Raw genomic sequence first — 20,801 nt, forward strand, 5'->3', positions numbered from 1 at the left:
CTGACCATGATCTACTGGCACACAATACAACTGACTCCTTTAAGGGACTGCCTGGACCTGGATACAGGGTGTCTCTGTTGTCTCTTCTTTGTCACTGATACACTCTCTCTCTCTCTCTCTCTCTCTCTCTCTCTCTCTCTCTCTCTCTCTCTCTCTCTCTCTCTCTCTCTCTCCTTGCCTCTCTCTCTCTCTCCCTCTGCCTCTCTACCTACCTCCTGTTTCCTTGTTTTCCCCCTTATTCTGCCATACCTATTCCAATCTTCTTCCTCTCCCTAGATACTCATTCAGATTTATTGTTTATATATCCTTAAGTATGAAACTGTCTTGTATAACATTAGGGTGAATGTTTTGAACTCAATTGATCATTTTATAAACATACATACACACATATATGATCAATTGACTTGTGTGTATACACATGTATGTGTATGTATACATACATATATACATATATATTATGAGTGTGATTAAATGTATAAGCACAATTAAGTTAGCAAATATATCTGTGGGCTGAGGAATCAAACTTGGGACCTTGGACATGCGAAGTAAGCTCACTGCTCTTGACCTAGACCCTCGGTGCTGCTGATGTTTTAAATCTTGGTCTATTTTCCACTCATTAAGGTTTTTTTTTCGTACTACAGTATGTTTTGAGAGCCAACTCTGACTATTTCTTTCACAATACTCTACTGTTTGCCTGCTCTGTTTACTCCTCTGCTCTCCTGAGGTAGCCAGGGCGCCTTCAATGTCAATAACCATGCTGACTGAGGAACTGGCAAAGTCTGTAGAGGCAGGAGCAAAATCCATCTCCCTACTTCCTCTACCACACAGGCTTTCAAAGGGGAGTGAAGACTCACTCCTGACTTCAGTAAATCCAATTTGGACCATTTTCTTTGAGGAAAGTGAACGTTCCAAGTTACTGAGTACAGCAAACTTAAAAAACAACTCACGACATGACCCTTTCCTTTCCTAGAGCTTTGATGCCAGCTTTCCTGTCATTGCATAAATGCCACATTGACTGTTGGGGTTTTTTGAAATAAGCTATTTTTTCAAAGCAAAAATGAGCTTTCAAAATTAAAAAAAAAAAGAAAGAAAAGAAAACTGAAGCTAATCTCTCAATGTCTGCCAATTGGTCTAAAGGTCTAAAAATATATTTCAAGTCCTGACTGCCGAGAGGAATCTGGCTTTATAAGCCACCAGGCAGCTTTCTACAAGACAAGGCTTGGAAGTAAACTGAGCTCAGAGGACTGGAGGATGGACTGGTACACATTACGAAAAGCAGGGTTGAAACCGCAAGAATGCAAATGCAAAAGGCGTCAACAGAACAGCACTCTGCTGCCAGCATCAGTCAGAAGGGCTACACCATCAAATGGCCAGGGCAACCCCAGACAAACCCAGTGCACTGTGTAGATGATTACAGCCGAGAGTAGGCAGTCCTTCCAGCACCCTCAGTACCTCAGAGGCCAACCAACTAACCTCCCTTACCCAAAAATGGCTGGCATGCCATTCATACAATTGCATAGGTTTGATTATAATATAGTTAAAATTTGGCAGTGTATCCTGTGTGGGGCTGATGTATATAATTTTATTTCCCTCGAACAAGTCCAGACTAAGCTTACCTACCCTTCCTTGAGTCAGAGAAAAATCTGTGTCCTAAGTGGAAACATTCTTGTAAAGAGACACGATAAGGGACATACAGGTGTTTATAATTTGAGAGAGAGAGAGAGAATTCATTTTCTTGTTTAATTTTATTGCAGTTTAGAGATTACCAAGAGTAAAGAAAGAAGGCAGATTGTCTTTCAATATTGTGAACAAATGCACTGAAATCCTGCCAGTGTGCGGGAGAGGCCGGGCAGCCCTTGCAGCCTCTCTGTGTTCTTCCACATTGTTTCCTCCCTTCCCTGTGGTACTGATCTCACTGGGTGGTGCCCCTGTGTCCACTCATGGTTCCAGAAGGACGGAGTGTCTTTCTGTGGCTATCGAAGTGTAAAGAAAAAGAGAAAAGCTCTTCTTCTCACAAGAATGTAATCAATGGGATTACACCAAATCCTCTTGTAAAATGTCTCCCCTGTAGAGAAGAGCTTCTCTTTGGTTGTATGAGTCCAAACAGAAGTGTCTCTCTGAAGAACCATGTGTGAGAGACCAGAAATGAATAAGAAGAAAGGGAAGCTTGTTTTACTGCAGAGTAAGAAGGAAAAAGTCCCCACCATTTCTTTGTGATGCATCATTTTGGGACCCTTGAGGTACTGTTGTCTTTCCTGGACCTGTGACCTATCTAAGGATGTGGGACTCAGCACCCTGTACTGCTCCACTTTCTCAGGAGCTCTCATCAGTGTCCATTGAACCAAGCCCAGCGCAGCACCAGTGTGGCTAAGATGGCTGGGAAGAGAGTTGCATCCAGGATCATTTTAGCTTTGGACACAGCAGCTAAGTTTGAAGTGCTAACTTGGTGCTATTAGCGCTACCCTCCCTGACATGCATCACTGCATCGTGCTACACCAAGTGCTACCAGGAGATGAGCATCCTCCCAACAGATGAGAAACTGAGGTTCAAAGAGGTCTAGCTAAGGAGAGACAGATAAGTGTTCCCTGATCCTCACACTCCAACATTCTGCCTTGCCTACTAGGCCAGGAGGCCCTTTATGTGGTGGTTGAGAAAGGACCAGAGCCTGTACACACCAGACAAATATTCTACCACTGAGCCACATCTCCAGCCCCAACACTGGCTCGTGCTTCCTGTGAACTTGACATGCAAATGTCAGAGAGCAGGACTGGCTCACTAAGGCCCAGGTTTGTCCACCTCAGTGTTTCCATTCCCAATGTGGATCTCCCCAGTCAGCTTGTGGAAGCTCAGGGATTCTAAGTTTCCTTGAAGCCTGGTGCAGAGTCACTGACTGGATTCATGTCACATATAAGTTCACCTTTCTTGAGGTGGGAGATATTGCTTGCTTGGTAAGGTGCTTATTTAGTATGCACAAGGCCCTGAGTTCAATTCCCAATCCTGCCAAAATTGGTCATTGTAGTAAATGCCGATAATCCAGCACCTGGTATGTAACGATAGAAAGACCTGAAGTTCAAGGTCCCTGGGTGTATAGCAAGCTTAAGGTGAGTTTTACCTACAGGAAAACCTGTGCCAAAACCAGACCAGAGCTGTGCATCATGTTTAACAAAATTCAGAAATTAACAATAAACTCAGAGAAGGCTCAACCTGGCAAGAAATTAATATTTTTCTACTACTATTTTGGTTTTGTTGTATTTGTCTTTGTGGTTTTGTTCTATGTGGTTATGGACAATTATTTCCAACATCAAGTGTTATGATTAAGTTATTTTTCTAAACGTGTTGACATTTTTAAAAATGTCCATTCAAAAAAACTCCTTGAGTCACTAATAATTTAACGGTAACACAGATAAGGCAAAAATGGTTATCATCGTGGCTCCAGCAGAAAGCCAAAGATGTTGCCTTACAGAGTAATCCTCAAACTACAGAGTGCAGCGTGAGATCCTGGGATGCCTGTGAAATACAACAGACCCATCCTCAGAGTTCTGACTCCGTATTGGAGGTGAAGCCATAAGTTTGCATGTTCATACTGATGATGCTGGAGTTTCAGAAGGATTTCCTGGCTAGTTCTATGTGAACTTGACACTAGCTGGAGTCATCTGAGAGTAGGGAGCCTCCGTTGAAAAACTGCCTCCATGAGGCTAAGCTGTAGGCAAGCCTGTAAGGCATTTTCTTAAGTCATAACTGACAGGGGAGAGCCCAACCCATCGTAAGTAGGGATACTACTTGGCTAGTAACTGTGGGTTCTATAAGAAAGCAACACCATTCCACAGCATCAGCTCCTGCCTCCAGGTTCCTGTCCTGTTTGAGTTCCCACCCAGGCTGCTTCCATAAGGAACTATGATGTGGAAGTGTTAGCAAAATAAACTCTTTAATCCCCAAGTTGCTGTTGGTCTTGGTATTTCATTATATCCATAGAAACCCTATCTAAGACAGATGCCTATAAGATTATAATTTAGTGCTCCATCACCCTGCATCTAAACAAACTGGTACTAAGGGAGATTCACCTTTTCCTTTCATCCTACAGCCTTGACCCATCCTCAGGTTATCACTCTTTCCTTCCTAGGACACAGGTCCCCACCAGGGTCTGGGCTACCCTGTGCTTCCCCACAGAAGAGCCAGCATCTCCTTTCTGGAGAAGCTTAAATCTGAGACCTGACCTGCACACTCATGAGAACCTGGCACTATCCAAGGAGTCCTCCTCTATGCCCCTGTTGTTAGGATGATAGAGGCCGAGCCCCTGTTTCTGCCCTGATGTTCTGAATGGGTGTTATTCTGTAATGGTCAAGGGAAGAAATGATATGGGGCTGGACTGAAGAATTCTAATTTTTCAAACAGAACCCTGCCTGAGATAGATCCCTCACACAGGGGCAGAAGACAATTCCAGAGGCACAGAAGGAAGGAATAATTACAGCCCAACCATGTCATCTGATGGACCAGGACCCTTGCTAAGTTTTTAACCTCAGCTTTGCATAAATTAAACACCACACAAACTGTCTCAGGCCTAGGAGGGCATAGCAAATAACCATCAGCACATAGTTAGTCAGGCTGCAAGCACTGAGTATCACTGTCTGGTCCTCATAGGGAAACTCCTCCTCGTGCTCTGGGAGCCTCAGAAACTTGGGGGTCCTGGGCTGACACCAGCTTAGAGTCCCTTACTCTCTTATTTAAAAGTTCAGCTCATACCTTTGGCATTGGCTGTGGCTGCCTCCCCATGGACTCCAGGCTATCATGTCTCTACACTAAGCAGACCAGTGTCTATTGGAATCCTTTACTTTGTGTTTGCGTTGCACTTGGATGACGCTTGACCCCAAACCTTCTTCACCTGTCTGTTAAGACCTTGAACTCAGCACACACAAGACGCTATCCCAGTCTTAAAGACCATCTCAACCAGGCGTGTGTACACCCTGACACACATTTCTCGGTATCCAAGAATGAAGTCTGTGCCTCACCTCCTCCACATGTCACGGTGCAGGGAAAGAAGTCAGTCTGTCTCCACTGATGGCTGATGGGCTGGTAAAAGAAGAACTGGACCACGCTGCCTTTGGCCACCGTGTACCTGGTCTGGACAAAGAGAGCAGTGATGGCCTGGCACATTCCACATAGTAAGCCTCAGATCCTGCCTTCTTCACCTGTCTTAGGCAACACCCACAAGGATGAAAACACACTAAGCTACAGAAGGACTATGGGGACTTTAGATGGGATAGCCTGTCACTCAGACTTGCCCCGGTGGAGGTTCAGATGATCACTAACAAGTCTCCCTGGAGCCATTTTTCCATATAACTCTATGCCTGTGATCAGACTCACACAGCAGTACATGGACTTGTTTGCCTACTTATTTGGTGCTTTTCCTTCCTGAAATGTTAGGCCCCATTTCCATGACACCAGAAACTGAGATTTAATTTGGACTGGGCTTGCTTATAACATAACATGTAACTGGGACTCTGACTCTAAGGATACTGATTTTGCTTTGATGTTACACAAGTGGTATTTAATTTTCCATTAGTGTGAACTCATTGTATGAAGCAATGGATTTCATTATGATATTTACAGACATACAAAGAATATAATGATACCAAAAATTTTATATACAAGGTTTTTTAATAACAACACTTGGAGGAGTCCTTTGTAGAGGTGCTTCTAATGGCACAACATGGGAAATTTACCTTCAGTGAATTCAGTGTGCACAGACACACTGTGGTCATATCCGAATGTTCTGCTAGCTAGTTAAAAGGGTAGTGTTGGGGCAGGGAACAGTTACAGACAGGAATGCATTCATTTGTAGGTGATTTTACTCATGCAACAAGCTCTCTTCTTATTTTTCTTTAGTTTCCTCCCTGGTTGAACAATAGAGACCTTGTGAATTTAGAAAGACACCCAGGAAGCAGCAAAAGGAAGAAGGCCCCCAAATGCGAACACACACATATGATACCCCAGACTTTGTACCTGAAAATCTCCTAGAGAGGAGATCTTGAATGTTCTCAGCAGAGTAAGGTGACAATGATGGAGGGGATGGTGTCTCTTTAGCTGTTCAACTGTCTATGCAAATGTTCAAAAAGTTAAATGATAAGGTGAGGCCTTCCAGCAGAAATGGAGGTGACAATTACAATAATTAACATGTGTGCAGTCACAGCCAAGGATGGAGTCTGGCAAGCACTGAAGAAGTCAATGAACAAACGGCTTGAGATTTCAGGATAGATATTTGAAAAGTGTTCTATAAAGTGAATACCAAGACTGGAGAAAGCATTCTAAGGAAGCAAATGCCCTGTCCTGGGAATCTAGAGATGGCTGAAGGGTTAAGAGCACTGACTACCCTTCTAGAGGACCTGGGTTTTAGTCACATCACTCATGTGACAGATCACAGTGGGTCTGTTACTCCACTTCCAGGGGGATTCAGTGCCCTCTTCTGCTCTCCTCGGACAGCAGATACATACATGGCACCAGGCACATCCACAGCACACATGCAGGCAACATTCATACACATAAAATTAAAGTTTAAAAAATAGCCCTGTCTTCTGGTCTGGGTGTGTGGACCAGTGCTTATGGCACCTCGTCCCCCAGCTCTGCCTGTCCCCCAAGAGGCCTCTGGCTCTAACCAGACACACACAGATGAGATAGCCCCAACCACCTACCCCAATTCTGCCCTCCCTCCCCTGAGGCATGCAGGGACCCCAGCAAGCCTAGCAGCCCTGGGTTCTGTCCAGTTGGAGCTCCATCTTTCATCCTGTCTGTGTCTGTACCAGCGGTGGTCAGGGAGCATTCTTGGGACCGCACCGCATAGCTCTGCCTACATCCCAAGAGGCTAGACTAACCCCTAACCTCACACACACAGGAAGCCTCCTCAAACCCGAGACACACAGCTCCACCTGCTCCAATGCAGGACACTCAGGCTAACCAATACCAGAGACAGCTAGATGGAAAAGGGGAAGCAAACAGGAGAACATAATCAACAGAAGCCAAAGCAATATGGCACCACCAGAACACAGCTCTCCTACTACAGCAAGCCCTGGATATCCTAACACACCTGAAGAGCAGGACTGTGACCTTAGATACCATTGCATGAAGATGATAGATACCTTCAAAGAGGAAACAAGTTAGTCCCTTAAAGAAACACAGGAAAATACAATGAAACAGGAGAGGGAAATGAATGAAATGGTCCAAGACCTAAAAATAAAAATAGAAGCAATAAACAAAACACAAACGGAGGAACCCTGGGGATGGAAACCTAGAGAAGAGAACAGGAACTACAGATGCAAGCATCACCAACAGAACATAAGAGATGGAACAGAGAATCTCAGGCATAGAAGATACTGATATGTCCATCAAATAAAATGCCAAAGGTAAAAATTTCCTAACAAAACCTCCAGGAAATTTGAGATACTATGAAAAGACCAAACCTAAGAATATTAGGAATAGAAAAGGGTGAAGATTCCCAGTTCACAGGGCCAGAATACATCAACAAAATCATAGTATGAAACTTCTCTAACCTAAAGAAATATATGGCTATAAGCATACCAGAAGTTTACAGAACACAACATAGATAGGAACAGAAAAGAAAATCCTCCTACCACATAATGCCACTAAATGTACAGAACAAAGAAAGAATATTAAAAGTTACAAGAGAAAAAGGTCAATAAACATATTAAGGCAGACCTACCAGAATTACCTGAGTTCTTGACAAAGATTCTCAAAGCCAGAAGACCATGGACAGGTGTCTTGCAGACCCTGAGAGACCACAGATGTCAGCCCAGCCTAATGTACCCAGCAAAACTCTCAATCACCATAGATGGAGAAACCAAGATATTCCATGACAAAACCAAATTTAAACAATAACTTTCTACTAATCCAGCCCTACACATAAAAAAAATCATTCCACATGATCAAGTAGACTTCATCCCAAGGATGCAGGAATGATTCAGTGTATGAAAATCCATCAGTGTAATCTACTATATAAACAAACTGAAAGAAAAATCACATGATCATCTCGTTAGATGTTGAAAAAGCCTTTGACAAAATCCAACGCTCCTTTATGTTAAAAGTCTTGGAGAGCTCAGTGATTCAAGGTACATGCCTAAACATAACAAAAGCAATGTACACTAAGCCAATAGCCAAACATCAAATTAAATGGAGAGAAACTTAAAGCAATCCTTCTAAAACGAGGGACAAGACAAGGCTGCCCATTCTCTCTGTGTCTATTCACTATAGAACTTAAAGATCTAACTAAAGCAATAAGACAACTGAAGTAGAGCAAAGGGATACAAACTGGAAAGAGTCGACGTATCACTGTTTGTAGATGATATGATAGTATATATAACTGACCCCAAAAATTCTACCAGAAAAGCCCTATAGCTGATAAATAATTTAGCAAAGTGACTGAATATAAAATTATCTCAAAGAAGTCTGTAGCTCTCCTTTATACAAATGATAAACAGGCACAGAAAGAAATTAGGGAAATGACACCCTTCATAATAATCATAAATAATATAAAATATCTTGAAGTTCTAACCAAACAAGCAAAAGATCTGTATGACAGGAACTTCAAGTCCCTGAAGAAAGAAATAGAAAAAGATAGAAGATCGAAAGATCTCCCATGTTCATTGATCAGTAGGATTAACAACTTGCCAAAAGTAATTGACAGAGTTAATGCAATCCCAATCAAAATTACAACACATTTTTTTACAGGTATTGAAAGAGCAATTCTCAAACTTCATATGGAAAAAAATCAAAAATCCAAGATAGACAAAACAATCGTGAATAAAAGGAATTTTGGAGGAATCACCATCCCTGACCTCAAGCTGTACTCTGGAGCAATAGTGATAAAAACTGCTTGGTTTAGGTATGGAAACAGACAGGTTGATTAATGGAATATAATCAAAGATCCAGACATAATCCACATATGTATAGACATTTGATTTTTGACAAAGAAACCAAAAACGTATGTTGTAGTTTGGTCTACTGCTTGTATTATGCTAATTGGGTCCCCAAAATTGTACGAGGATCCACTGTCCCCACGTGAGATGCCGAGGGTCCCTACCCCAAGTTGGTTTTGACTGGTAAATAAAGTTGCTGGCAGCCAATGGCTGGACAGAGAGACCAAGTCAGGACTTTAGGATTCCAAAACAAGGGACCAAGGGAGGAGGAAGGAGAGAGCCTCCATGCTGGGAACAGAGTAAAGATGAGGCCTGAGAGGTACAGAAGAGAGAGCACATCCATCATGTAAGAGTCAGGGATTTTGGACTAGGATGGCTGCAGGTCTGGTCTGGGGCAGCAAAGATGAAATATAGGTTTTAGGAAGTGATGAGTTGGGATTATATGAAAATATGTTAGCAGCATGGAGGTTTGGAGGTGGCCCAGCCATTGATCTGTTTAAGGCATATTAAAATATAAGGCGCTGTGTGTGTGTGTGTGTGTGTGTGTGTGTGTGTGTGTGTGTGTGTGTGTGTGTGTGTTTCATTTGGGATCCCAGAACATTGGCAAATAGCAAGGAATGTGCCGCAGTTGGGTCAATTTGAGTAGCATTAATTGGCTATTGCTGCAACCATACAACGGAAAAAAGAAAGCACCTTCAACAAATGGTGCTGCTCTAACTGGATGTCTGCATGGAGAAGAATGCAAATAGATCCCTATTCATCTCTCTGAACAAAACTCATGTCCAAGTGGATCAAAGACTTCAAAATAAAATTCAATACACTAGATATATAAGAAGAGAAAGTGCGAAATAGCCTTGTTTTGTATTGGTACAAGAGACAACAGTAATGGCTCAGGCTCTAAGATTAACAATTGATAAATTGTTGAAAAGCTTCTGTAAGGCAGAGGACACTGACAACAGGACAAATTGGCAGCCTACAGATCGAGAAAATGTCTTTTCTAGCCCTAGATCTGACAGAGAGCTAATATCCAAAATGTATAAAGAACTCAATAACTCCAACAAATCAAATAATCCAATTAAAAAATGGGGCACAAAGCTAAACAGAATTCTCAACAGAGGACTCTTGAATTGCTGAGAAGCATTTACAGAAATGTTCAACACCCTTCCTTAGTCATCAGGGAGATGCAAATCAAAATGACCCTGAGATTCCACCTTTCACCAATCAGAATAGCTAAGATCAAAACCTCAAGGGACAGCACATGCTGGTAAGGATGTGGAGAAAGGAGAACACCCCTCCATTGCTGGTGGGATTGCAAACTTGTAAAATCACTCTGGAAAACAATCTAGAGGTTTCTCAGAAAATTGTAAATAAGTCTATCTGAAGACCCAGCTATACCACTCTTGGATATATACCCAAGAGATGTCCCACCATACCACAAGGACACATGTTCCACTGTGTTCATAGCAGCTTTATTCATAAAAGTCAGAAACTGGAAACAACCCAGATTTTCCTCAACTGAAGAATAGATACAGAAAATGTGGTTCATTTACACAATGGAGTACTGCTCAGCTATTAGAAACAAGGACATCATGAATTTTGCAGGCAAATAGATGAAACTAGAAAATTTCATCCTGAGTGAGGTAATGCAAACCAAAAGGAAATGTATGGGATGTACTCTCGGTAAGTGGATATTAGTTATAAAGTACAGAATACCCATGATACACCCCACAGACGCAAAGAAGTTAAACAAGAAGAAAGGCCTAAGCAAGAATGTTTGAATCACAATTAGAAGGGGAAACAAAATAGTGATAGGAGGCATAGGGAGGAAACTGGATAGGAGATGGCAGGAGGGGGAATGGAATTGGGAGGCAGGGTCAGGTGTGGAGAGAGAGAGGAGAGAGACCCAGAGGTCCAGGAGAATAAAAGGAAATCTGCAGCTGCCTGGGTGGGGGTATGGGGTAGGCGGTAGGAAGGTGGGAAGGGAGAATCTCTAGGAATCCAGAAACTTAGGATAGGGGAAACTCCCAGGAGTTAACATGCCTAACAGTGGGGACATGGGACCTGAAGAAACCACCTTTTATAGCCAGGTAGGACTCCCAGCAGAAGGCTAGAGACACCAACCCATCCACAAAATTTTCAACCCAAAATGTATTCTCTCTAAAAGAAATTCAAAGGTGGAGTAGAGACAGAAGGAAAGGCCAAACAATAACCATCCCATCCCATGGACAAGCACCAATCCCTGACATTATTAATGTTACTCTGTTATGCTTGCAGACAGGAACCTAGCATTACTGTCCTCTGAGAGGCTCTAGCCAGCTGCAGACTGAAATAGATGCAGATGCCCACAGCCAAATATTACACTTATGGAAGAGATTGGGGAAGAATCGAAGGCCCTATAGGTAATGAGAACCACACAGGAAGACCAACAAAGTCAACAAGTCTCAAACCCTAGGAGCTCTCAGGCTCTGATCCACCAACCAAAGGACATGCATGGGCAGGAACATAGGAAATGTCCAGCTCAGTCTTCTTGGCTGCCTTGTGTGACCTTAGTGGAAGAGGATGTGCCTAATCTTGCAAAGACTTGATGTGCAAGGGAGGAGTACCTAGGGGCCCCACCCTCTCAGAGGAGAAGGGTTATGGGAGAGGAACTCTGTGAGGGAAGGTCCGGGAGGGGTAGCAGCATTCGGGGTGTAAATTAATTAATTAGTTAATAAATTTAAAAACTGACCTGGAAATAAAAACAGAATCTAAAATAATAAATAGCTATATCCAAGCAAGGTATAAAATGATATGTAGTTTATGAATAATAAAATCATAATAAAATTTAAAATATAATGCTAATGCCAAAATGGGGCTTCTAAATAAAGCACAGATAATTTAATATTCAAACCAGATCAAAAGGAGAACCACATCACTATCTTAAGATACACAGCAAACTTTGATAAATTCTACACTTAAATACATTCATATCATAAAACAAATATCTTCCATCAGGTAAGAAAGCTTCAGAAGATTCTACAACAAACTTCACATAAACTGTACACACAAGAGACTTTGAGCTGAAATGAAGGCATCAGAAAGAGAGGCTGCTGTCTTCACTTTTGCTCAATGTTGTAACACATGTCCAAGATAGTGCAAGATAAAGAGAAAGCACAAAATGACAGGAAAGAAAACCACAACAGTCATGATGCAGATGTCCAAACTACACATGTATACTTCAAAAAAACACACTAGCAAGGATATGTGACTACAGGGAGAACACAATCAGGTATAATAGTCTATTTGATTTTCACTCACTAGACATGAATATATAGAAAATGGGGGAAGAGATATTCTAAGAACATCAATAAACCCAAACAGTGGAAATAAGGGAAATACATGACATGTAGGACACACTTATGGGAATCACAAACACGGAGAGTAATTTTAAGTATTCAAACAAATGTGTGGAGATGCCATATTTACAGATTAGCAGGGATGGTGTTGGGAAGCTGCGGATTTCCCTGATTAACAGATCCACATATTTCTGTCTGTTTGTTTGTTTGGAAAATATCATCTGAGTTTATTTACTTATATTCAATTTTAAAAATTATTCTTAGAGAATTTTATACATGAATATAATGTATTTTAGGTCATATCCACCTGTCACTCTCCACCTCCAACTCCTCTGAGGAGTCTTATAAAAAACTGGCAAACTGGCTTTAAGATTGACATTGAAGGTGCCCAGAACTGAACTGAACCTATCCCACAGCTCCCTGTACCCAAATCCTGTGAGGGAGAGAGCTGAACTCCCAGAAGTGTGGACAATCCTGAGACCCCAGGACAGATCACCACTTCTGCCAGCTTCTGCCCACTTCTGCTCACATTCCCAGCCCAAGAGGAAACTGCATAGTGCCTCTGGATACAGGAATATAGGAGCAGTCAGTGGCAGAAATTGGATGGTTTCTGCCTGCTCGGGGAACTGAACTGAACCAATCCGACAGCTCCCTGCATTCAAATCCTGTGGGGAAGAGAGCTAGAACGTCAGAAGTGTGGACAGTCCTGAGAATGGAGAGGATAATTATACTTTCTGCCCACATTCCTGACCCAAGACGATGTCGCCTAGTGCCATCTGTGCCCCATGGGCACAAAGACCTAGGAGCAGTCAGGAGCAGGACCCTTTGGGTTTCTGCCTGCACTTAGAGTTGAAAGACAGTCGCCAGGAGTGCCTACACACCTTATAGCAGAGCTCTCTCTTTCCAGATCCAGATGAAAGAAAACAGGTCTACAGGAGTGCTGACACACAGGCCTACAGAAGGGCTAAGTCACTTTCAGAGACAGCAAGACAAGCTAACACCAGAGACAACCTGATTGTGAGAGGCAAGCAACAGAAACCAAGACTACTTGGCATCATCAGAGACCAGCTCTCCCACCAAAGCAAATACTGGATATCCAGATACACCAGAAAAGCAAGATTTGGATTTAAAAATCACATTTTATGATGATGATGGAGAACTTTAAGAAGGACATAAATAACTCCCTTAAAGAAATACAGGACAACACAAGTAAACAAATAGAAGCCCTTAAAGAGGAAACACAAAAGTCCTTTAAAGAATCCCTTAAAGGATTATAGGAAAGCACAACCAAACAGGTGAAGGAAATGGACAAAAACCATCCAGGATTTAAAAATGGAAATAGAAACAATAAAGAAAGCACAAAGGGAGACAACCCTGGAGATAGAAAACCTAGGGAACAGATCAGGAATCATAGATGCAAGCATCACCAACAGAATACAAGAGATTGAAGAGAGAATCTCGTGGGCAGAAGATACCATAGAAAACATCAACACAACCATCAAAGATAATGTAAAGTGCACAAAGCTCCTAGCCCAAAACATCCAGGAAATCCAGGACACAATTAGAAGATCAAACTTAAGGATAATAGGTATAGAAGAGAGTGAAGACTCCCAACTTAAAGGGCCAGTAAATATCTTCAACAAAATTATAGAATAAAACTTCCCTAACCTAAAGAAATATATGCCCATAAACATAAAGAAGCCTACAGAACTCCAAATAGATTGGAAAAGAAAAGAATTTCCTCCTGTCATATAATAGTCAAAACACCAAATGCACAAAACAAAGAATTTTAAAAGCAGTCAGGGAAAATATCAAGTACATATAAAGGCAGACCTATAAGAATTTCACCAGACTTCTCACCAGAGACTAAGAAAGCCAGAAGATCCTGGGCAGATGTCATACAGACCGGAAGAGAACTCAAATGCCAGCCCTGGCTCCTATATCCACCAAAACTCTCAATTACCATAGATGGAAAAACCAAGCTATTCCATGACAAAACCAAATTTACACATTATCTTTCTACAAATCCAGCCCTACAAAAGATAATAGATGGAAAACTGCAACACAAGGAGGGAAACTACTACACCCTAGAAAAAGCAAGAAAGTAATCTCCTTGCAATAACACCAAAAGAAGAGAGACACACAAACATAATTCCACCTCTAACAATAAAAATAACAGGAGGCAACAATCACTATTCATTAATATCTCTCAATGTCAATGGACTCAATTCCCCAATAAAAAGACATACATTAACAGACTGGATACATAAAGAGGATCCAGCATTCTGCTGCATACAGGAAACACACCTCAGAGACAAAGACAGACACTACCTCAGAGTAAAAGGTTGGAAAACAACTTTCCAAGCAAATGCTCCAAAGAAACAAGCTGCAGTAGCCATTCGAATAAAATCAACTTTCCACCAAAAGTTATCAAAAAAGTTAAGGAAGGACACTTCATATTCATCAAAGGAAAAGTCCACCAAGATGAACTCTCAATCCTAAATATCTATGCTCCAAATACAAGGGCACCTACATTCATAAAATAAATCTTACTAAAGCTCAAAGCACACATTGTACCTCACACAATAATAGTAGGAGATTTCAACACCACACTCTCATCGATGGACAGATCATGGAAACAGAAATTAAACAGAGACATAGAGAAACTAACAGAAGTTATGAACCAAATGGGACTTAGCAGATATTTATAGATCATTTCATCCTAACACAAAATAATATACCTTCTTCTCAGCACCTCCCAATGCTGACCATTTAATCAGTCACAAAACAGGCCCCGACAGATACAAGAAGATTGAAATAATCCCATGCATCCTATCAGATCACCACAGACTAAGGCTGGTCTTCAATAACAACAAAAAATGACAGAAAACTCACATATACATGGAAGTTGAACAACGTATTACTTAGTGATAACTTGGTCAAGGAAGAAATAAAGAATTTGAAGACTTTATAGAGTTTAATCAAAATTAAGGCACAACATAACTAAATTATGGGACACACTGAAAGCAGTGCTAAGAGGAAAAATCATAGCTCTGTGTGCCTCCAAAAAGAAACAAGGGAGAGCATACATTAGCAGCTTAACAGCACACCTGAAAGCTCTAGAACAAAACAAAAAAGCAAATACACCCAACAGGAGTAGAAGGCAGGAAATAAACTCAGGGCTGAAATAAACCAAGTAGAAACAAAATGGACTATACAAAGAAAATCAACAAAATAGATAAAACCCTTAGCCAGACAAACCAGAGGGCACAGAGACAGTATCCAAATTAACAAACTCAGAAATGAAAAGGGAGACATAACAACAGAATCTGAGGAAATTCAAAAAAAATCATCAGATCCTACTACAAAAGCCTATGTTGATCAAAACTGGAAAGGAGGAAATGGACAATTTTCTAGACAAATACCAGGTACCAAATTAAATCAGGAACAGATAAACCATCTAAACAACCCAAAAACTCCTAAAGAAATAGAAGCAGATATTAAAAGTCTCTCAATCAAAAAGAGCTCTGGATCAGATGGGTTTAGTGCAGAATTCTATCAGACCTTCATAGAAGACTGCATACCAATACTGTCCAAACTATTCCACAAAATAGAAACAGATGGACCCAATTCCTTCTACGAAGCCACAATTACTCTTATACCTAAACCACACAAAGACCCAACAAAGAAAGAGAACTTCAGACCAATTTCCCTTATGAATATTGACACAAAAATACTCAATAAAATTCTTGCAAACCTAATCCAAGAACACATCAAAACAATCATCCATCACAATCAAGTAGGCTTCATCCCAAGGATGCAGGGATGGTCAATATACAGAAATTCATCAAAGTGATCCACTATGTACTCAAAGATAAGAACCACATGATCATTTCATTAGATGCTGAGAAAGCATTTGACAAAATTCAACACCCCTTCATGATAAAAGTCCTGGAAAGATCAGTAATCCAAGGCCCATACCTAAACATAATAAAAGCAATATACAACAAACCAGTTGTTAGCATTAAACTAAATGGAGAGAAGCAATCCCACTAAAATCAGGGACTAGACAAGGCTGTCCACTCTCTCCCTACTTATTCAATATAGTACTCGAAGTCCTAAACAGAGCAATCAGAAAACAAAAGGTCGAAGAGATACAAATTGGAAAGGAAGAAGTCAAAATATCACTATTTGCAGATGATATGATAGTATACGTAAGTGACCCCAAAAGTTCCACCAGAGAACTACTAAGCCTGATAAACAACTTCAGCAAAGTGGCTGGGTATAAAATTAACTCAAACAAATCAGTAACCTTCCTCTACTCAAAGGATAAACAGTCTGAGAAAGAAATTAGGGAAACGATACTCTTCATAATAGTCCCAAATAATATAAAATACCTCGGTGTTTCCAAGAAACTGAAAGATCTGTATGACAAGAACTTCAAGTCCCTGAAGAAAGAAATTGAAGTGTTCTCAGAAGATGGAAAGACCTCCCATGCTCATAGATTGGCAGGATCAATATAGTAAAAAGGGCCATTTTGCCAAAAGCAGTCTACACATTCAATGTAATCCCCATCAAAATTCCAACTCAATTCTTCACAGAGTTAGAAAGAGCAATTTGCAAATTCATTTGGAATAACAAAAAACCCAGGGTAATGAAAACTATACTCAACAAAAAAAGCACTTCTGGGCGAATCACCATCCCTGACCTCCAGCAGTATTATAGAGTAATAGTGATAAAAAGAACTGTATGATATTGGTATACAGACAGGCAGGTAGATCAGTGTAATAGAGTTGAAGATTCAGAAATGAACCCACACACCTATGGTCACTTGTTCTTTGGCAAAGGAGCTAAAACCATCCAATGGTTTCAACAAATGGTGCTGGTTCCACAGGAGGTCAGCATGTAGAAGAATGCAAATTATCCATTCTTATTGTCCTGTACAAAACTTAAGTCCAAGTGGATCAAGGACCTCCACATCAAATCAGATACACTCAAACTAATAGAAGAAAAAGTGGGGAAACATCTGGAACACACTGGCACTGGAGAAAATTTCCTGAACAAAACACCAATGGCTTATGCTCTAAGATCAAGAATGGACTAATGGGACCTCATAAAACTTTAAAGCTTCTGTAAGACAAAGGACACTGTTATTAGGACAAAAACGGCAACCAACATCTTTATCAATCTTAATCTGATAAAGGGCTAATGTCCAAAATATACAAAGAACTCACAAAGTTTGACTCCAGAGAGCCAAAAAACACTATTAAATATGGGGTACAGAGCTAAACAAAGAATTCTTAGCTGAGGAATATGGAATGGCTGAGAAGTACCTAAAGAAATGTTCAACATCCTTACATATCAGGGAATGTAAATCAAAACAACCCTGAGATTCCACCTCACACCACTCAGAATGGCTAAGATAAAAAACTCAGGTGACAACAGATGCTGGCAAGGATGTAGAGAAAGAGGAACACTCCTCCATTGCTGATGGGATTGCAAGCCGGTACAACCACTCTGGAAATCAGTCTGGAGGTTCCTCAGAAAATTGGACATTCCACTCCCTGAGGATCAAGCTATACCTTTCTTCGGCATATACCCAAAAGATGCTCCTACATACAACAAAGACACATGCTCCACTATGTTCATAGCAGCCTTATTTATTATAGCCAGAACCTGGAAAGAACCCAGATGCCCTTCAACAGAGTAATGGATACAGAAAATGTGGTACATCTACACAATGGAGTACTACTCAGCTATCAAATGGATTGAACTAGAAAATATCATCCTGAGTGAGGTAGCCCAGTCACAGAAAAAAACACATGGTATCCACCCAACAATAAGTGGATATTAGCCCAAAAACTCGAATTACCCAAGATACAATCCACAGACCCCATGAAGCTCAAGAAGAAGGATGACCAAAGTGTGGATGCTTCACTTCTGCTTAAAAGGGGGAACAAAAATATTCATAGGAGGGGATATTGAGGCCAAGTTTGGAGCAGAGATAAAACGGCCACTCAAAGCCTACCCAACATGGGTATACAGCATATATATATATATATATATATATATATATATATATATATATATCTCAAAACTAGATAAAAATCGATGAAACTAAGAAGTGCATGCTGACAGGAGCCTGATATAGCTGTCTCCTGAGAGGCACAGTCAGAGCATGTCAAATATAGAGTCGAATTCTAGCAGCAAAGCATTGAACTGAGAATGGGGTCTCTATTGGAGGAATTACAGAAAGGATTGAAAGAGCTGAAGGGGCTTGAAACCCCATACAAACAACAATGCCAACCAACCAGAGCTTCCAGGGATTAAACCACTACCCAAAGACTATACATGGACTGACCCATGGCTCCAGCTGCACATGTAGCAGAGGGTGGCCTTGTTGGGCACTGAAGGAAGGAGAAGCCCTTGGTCTTGCCAAGGTTGGATCCCCCAGTGTAAGGGAATTTCAGGGGGTGGGAAGGATGGTGGATGGGGAGGGGAACACTGTTATAGAAGAAGGGGAGGGTAGGGACTAGAGGACTTATGGACCATTTGAAATGTAAATTTAAAAATCCAATAAAAAAGATTGACAGAGAAATGCAGAATCCAGAAGAGTGAGATCATCTTCAAGAACACAGCCTAAGAGCCTACAGCAAGATGAAGACTTACTTTAATATAGCAGTAGATAAATCACAAAGGTACTTGAATAATTCTTGCCATGGAACAAAAACCTTAAAGTGCACTTACACAGAGGGACTTCTGGATTTAGGGTTAAGATATCAGGGGCTGTTCTCCATGTAGTGGGCCTGAGTCAATGGGATGTTCATGTCAAAAGCAGTACTAATTGAACTTTACAACATATACAAAACCAAGAGCAAGTGAAAGATAAAACAGAGGTGAGTCTCTACAACTTGGATTAGGCAAAGATTTCTTGTCCAGGACACAAACAGCACCAAGAGCATTCTACAACATAGACAGGCAATAAAGACGGCTCTCCCACACTCAGACAGTAAAGCTGGCTCTCCCACACTCAGACAGACAGGAAAGATGGCTCTCCCACACTCAGACAGACAGGAAAGATGGCTCTCCTACACTCACACAGGAAAGCTGGCTCTCCCACACCCAGACAGACAGTAAAGATGGCTCTCCTACACTCAGACAGTAAAGATGGCTCTCCACACTCACACAGTAAAGATGGCTCTCCCACACTCACACAGTAAAGATGGCTCTCCCACACTCAGACATGGCTCTCCCACACTCAGACAGTAAAGATGGCTCTCCCACACTCACACAGTAAAGATGGCTCTCCCACACTCAGACAGTAAAGATGGCTCTCCTACACTCAGACAGTAAAGACGGCTCTCCCACACTCAGACAGTAAAGACGGCTCTCCTACACTCAGACAGTAAAGATGGCTCTCCCACACTCAGACAGTAAAGATGGTCAGACAGTAAAGACGGCTCTCCCACACTCAGACAGTAAAGATGGCTCTCCCACACTCAGACAGGAAAGATGAACATGCCACATTTCAAGTAGGCAGTAGAGAGGGCATGCCACACTGCAAACAGTTGGCAAGTATGGATCTCCCACACTGCAAACAGATGACAAAGCTTCCTATATGGAAACTAACAGTGGAGAAAACATGAAGTGAATCTAGAAACTCAAGATTCAACATCAAAATAAACCCAGAAAAGAAAGAAAACAAAGGTAAAAATGTTTATATACATAAAGAAAAATGAAGCTAAGAAAAAATAATCCACACAACTAAAATGTAGTATTTAGACATGTCAGAAACACTTTCTGGATGATTAGAAACAAAAACCAAAAAATTAGACAAGGAATCAATAAATAACTTCTACTTTATCCTACCCTACCCTACTCTAGCCTACCCTGTCCTATCCTATCCTATCCTATCCTATCCTATCCTATCCTATCCTATCCTATCCTATCCTATCCTATCCTATCCTATCCTATCCTATCCTATCCTATCCTATTCTGACAGGTCTTATCTATCTATGCCCAGACTTCCCTGGAACTTATACTATGGTCCAAGTCAGTTTGGAATTAACAATCTTCCTCCCTCCTCCTCTTAAGTAGTAGTATTGCAGTAGGCAAATGCTCACTTTAAATGTCTAGGCCTACTAACCTCCAAGAGATGCCAAGGAACCACACTTTTTTTTCCATAGCCTGTTACTCTCCTACTCTCCAAATAAAGCATTTGTACTTCTTCCTTAGCCTGCAGACTTACTCCTCTTTTTGCAAAGTCATTTGCATATCTGATACCCTGCATCTCATTTCAGGAAAAAATGTAAATAGAACACAAGGACACCTCTCCATCTGCCTCCATTTAATCACTCCCCATGAATTGCTCTGCTTCTCACTCCAGAAATTCTTCCCATCTATAGGGGTAAGAGAAGAGCCCTGAGAAATATACCAGGTATCACTAACTGCCATCTGAACCCACAGACAAAACTAACAAGCACTGTCTATGCAAATGCACTTGAAGCTGCCCCTTCCCCTGTTTATAGTCATCCCCTGCTTC

General features: G+C 41.3%; 1 protein-coding gene across 1 annotated transcript in view; it reads right to left on the reverse strand.

Annotated features, from left to right (window-relative positions):
* Positions 1–20,801, reverse strand: part of Adamtsl3 (ADAMTS like 3) — a 291,589-nt gene that overhangs the window by 100,539 nt on the left and 170,249 nt on the right. The window contains exon 10 of the mRNA XM_032893300.1: positions 5,007–5,118. Coding sequence (XP_032749191.1) covers positions 5,007–5,118 — 112 coding nt within the window. The remainder of the gene's footprint in view (positions 1–5,006; positions 5,119–20,801) is intronic.

Source organism: Rattus rattus, chromosome 2 (genome assembly GCF_011064425.1).
Source record: "Rattus rattus isolate New Zealand chromosome 2, Rrattus_CSIRO_v1, whole genome shotgun sequence".
In the NCBI taxonomy this organism is placed as follows: domain Eukaryota; kingdom Metazoa; phylum Chordata; class Mammalia; order Rodentia; family Muridae; genus Rattus; species Rattus rattus.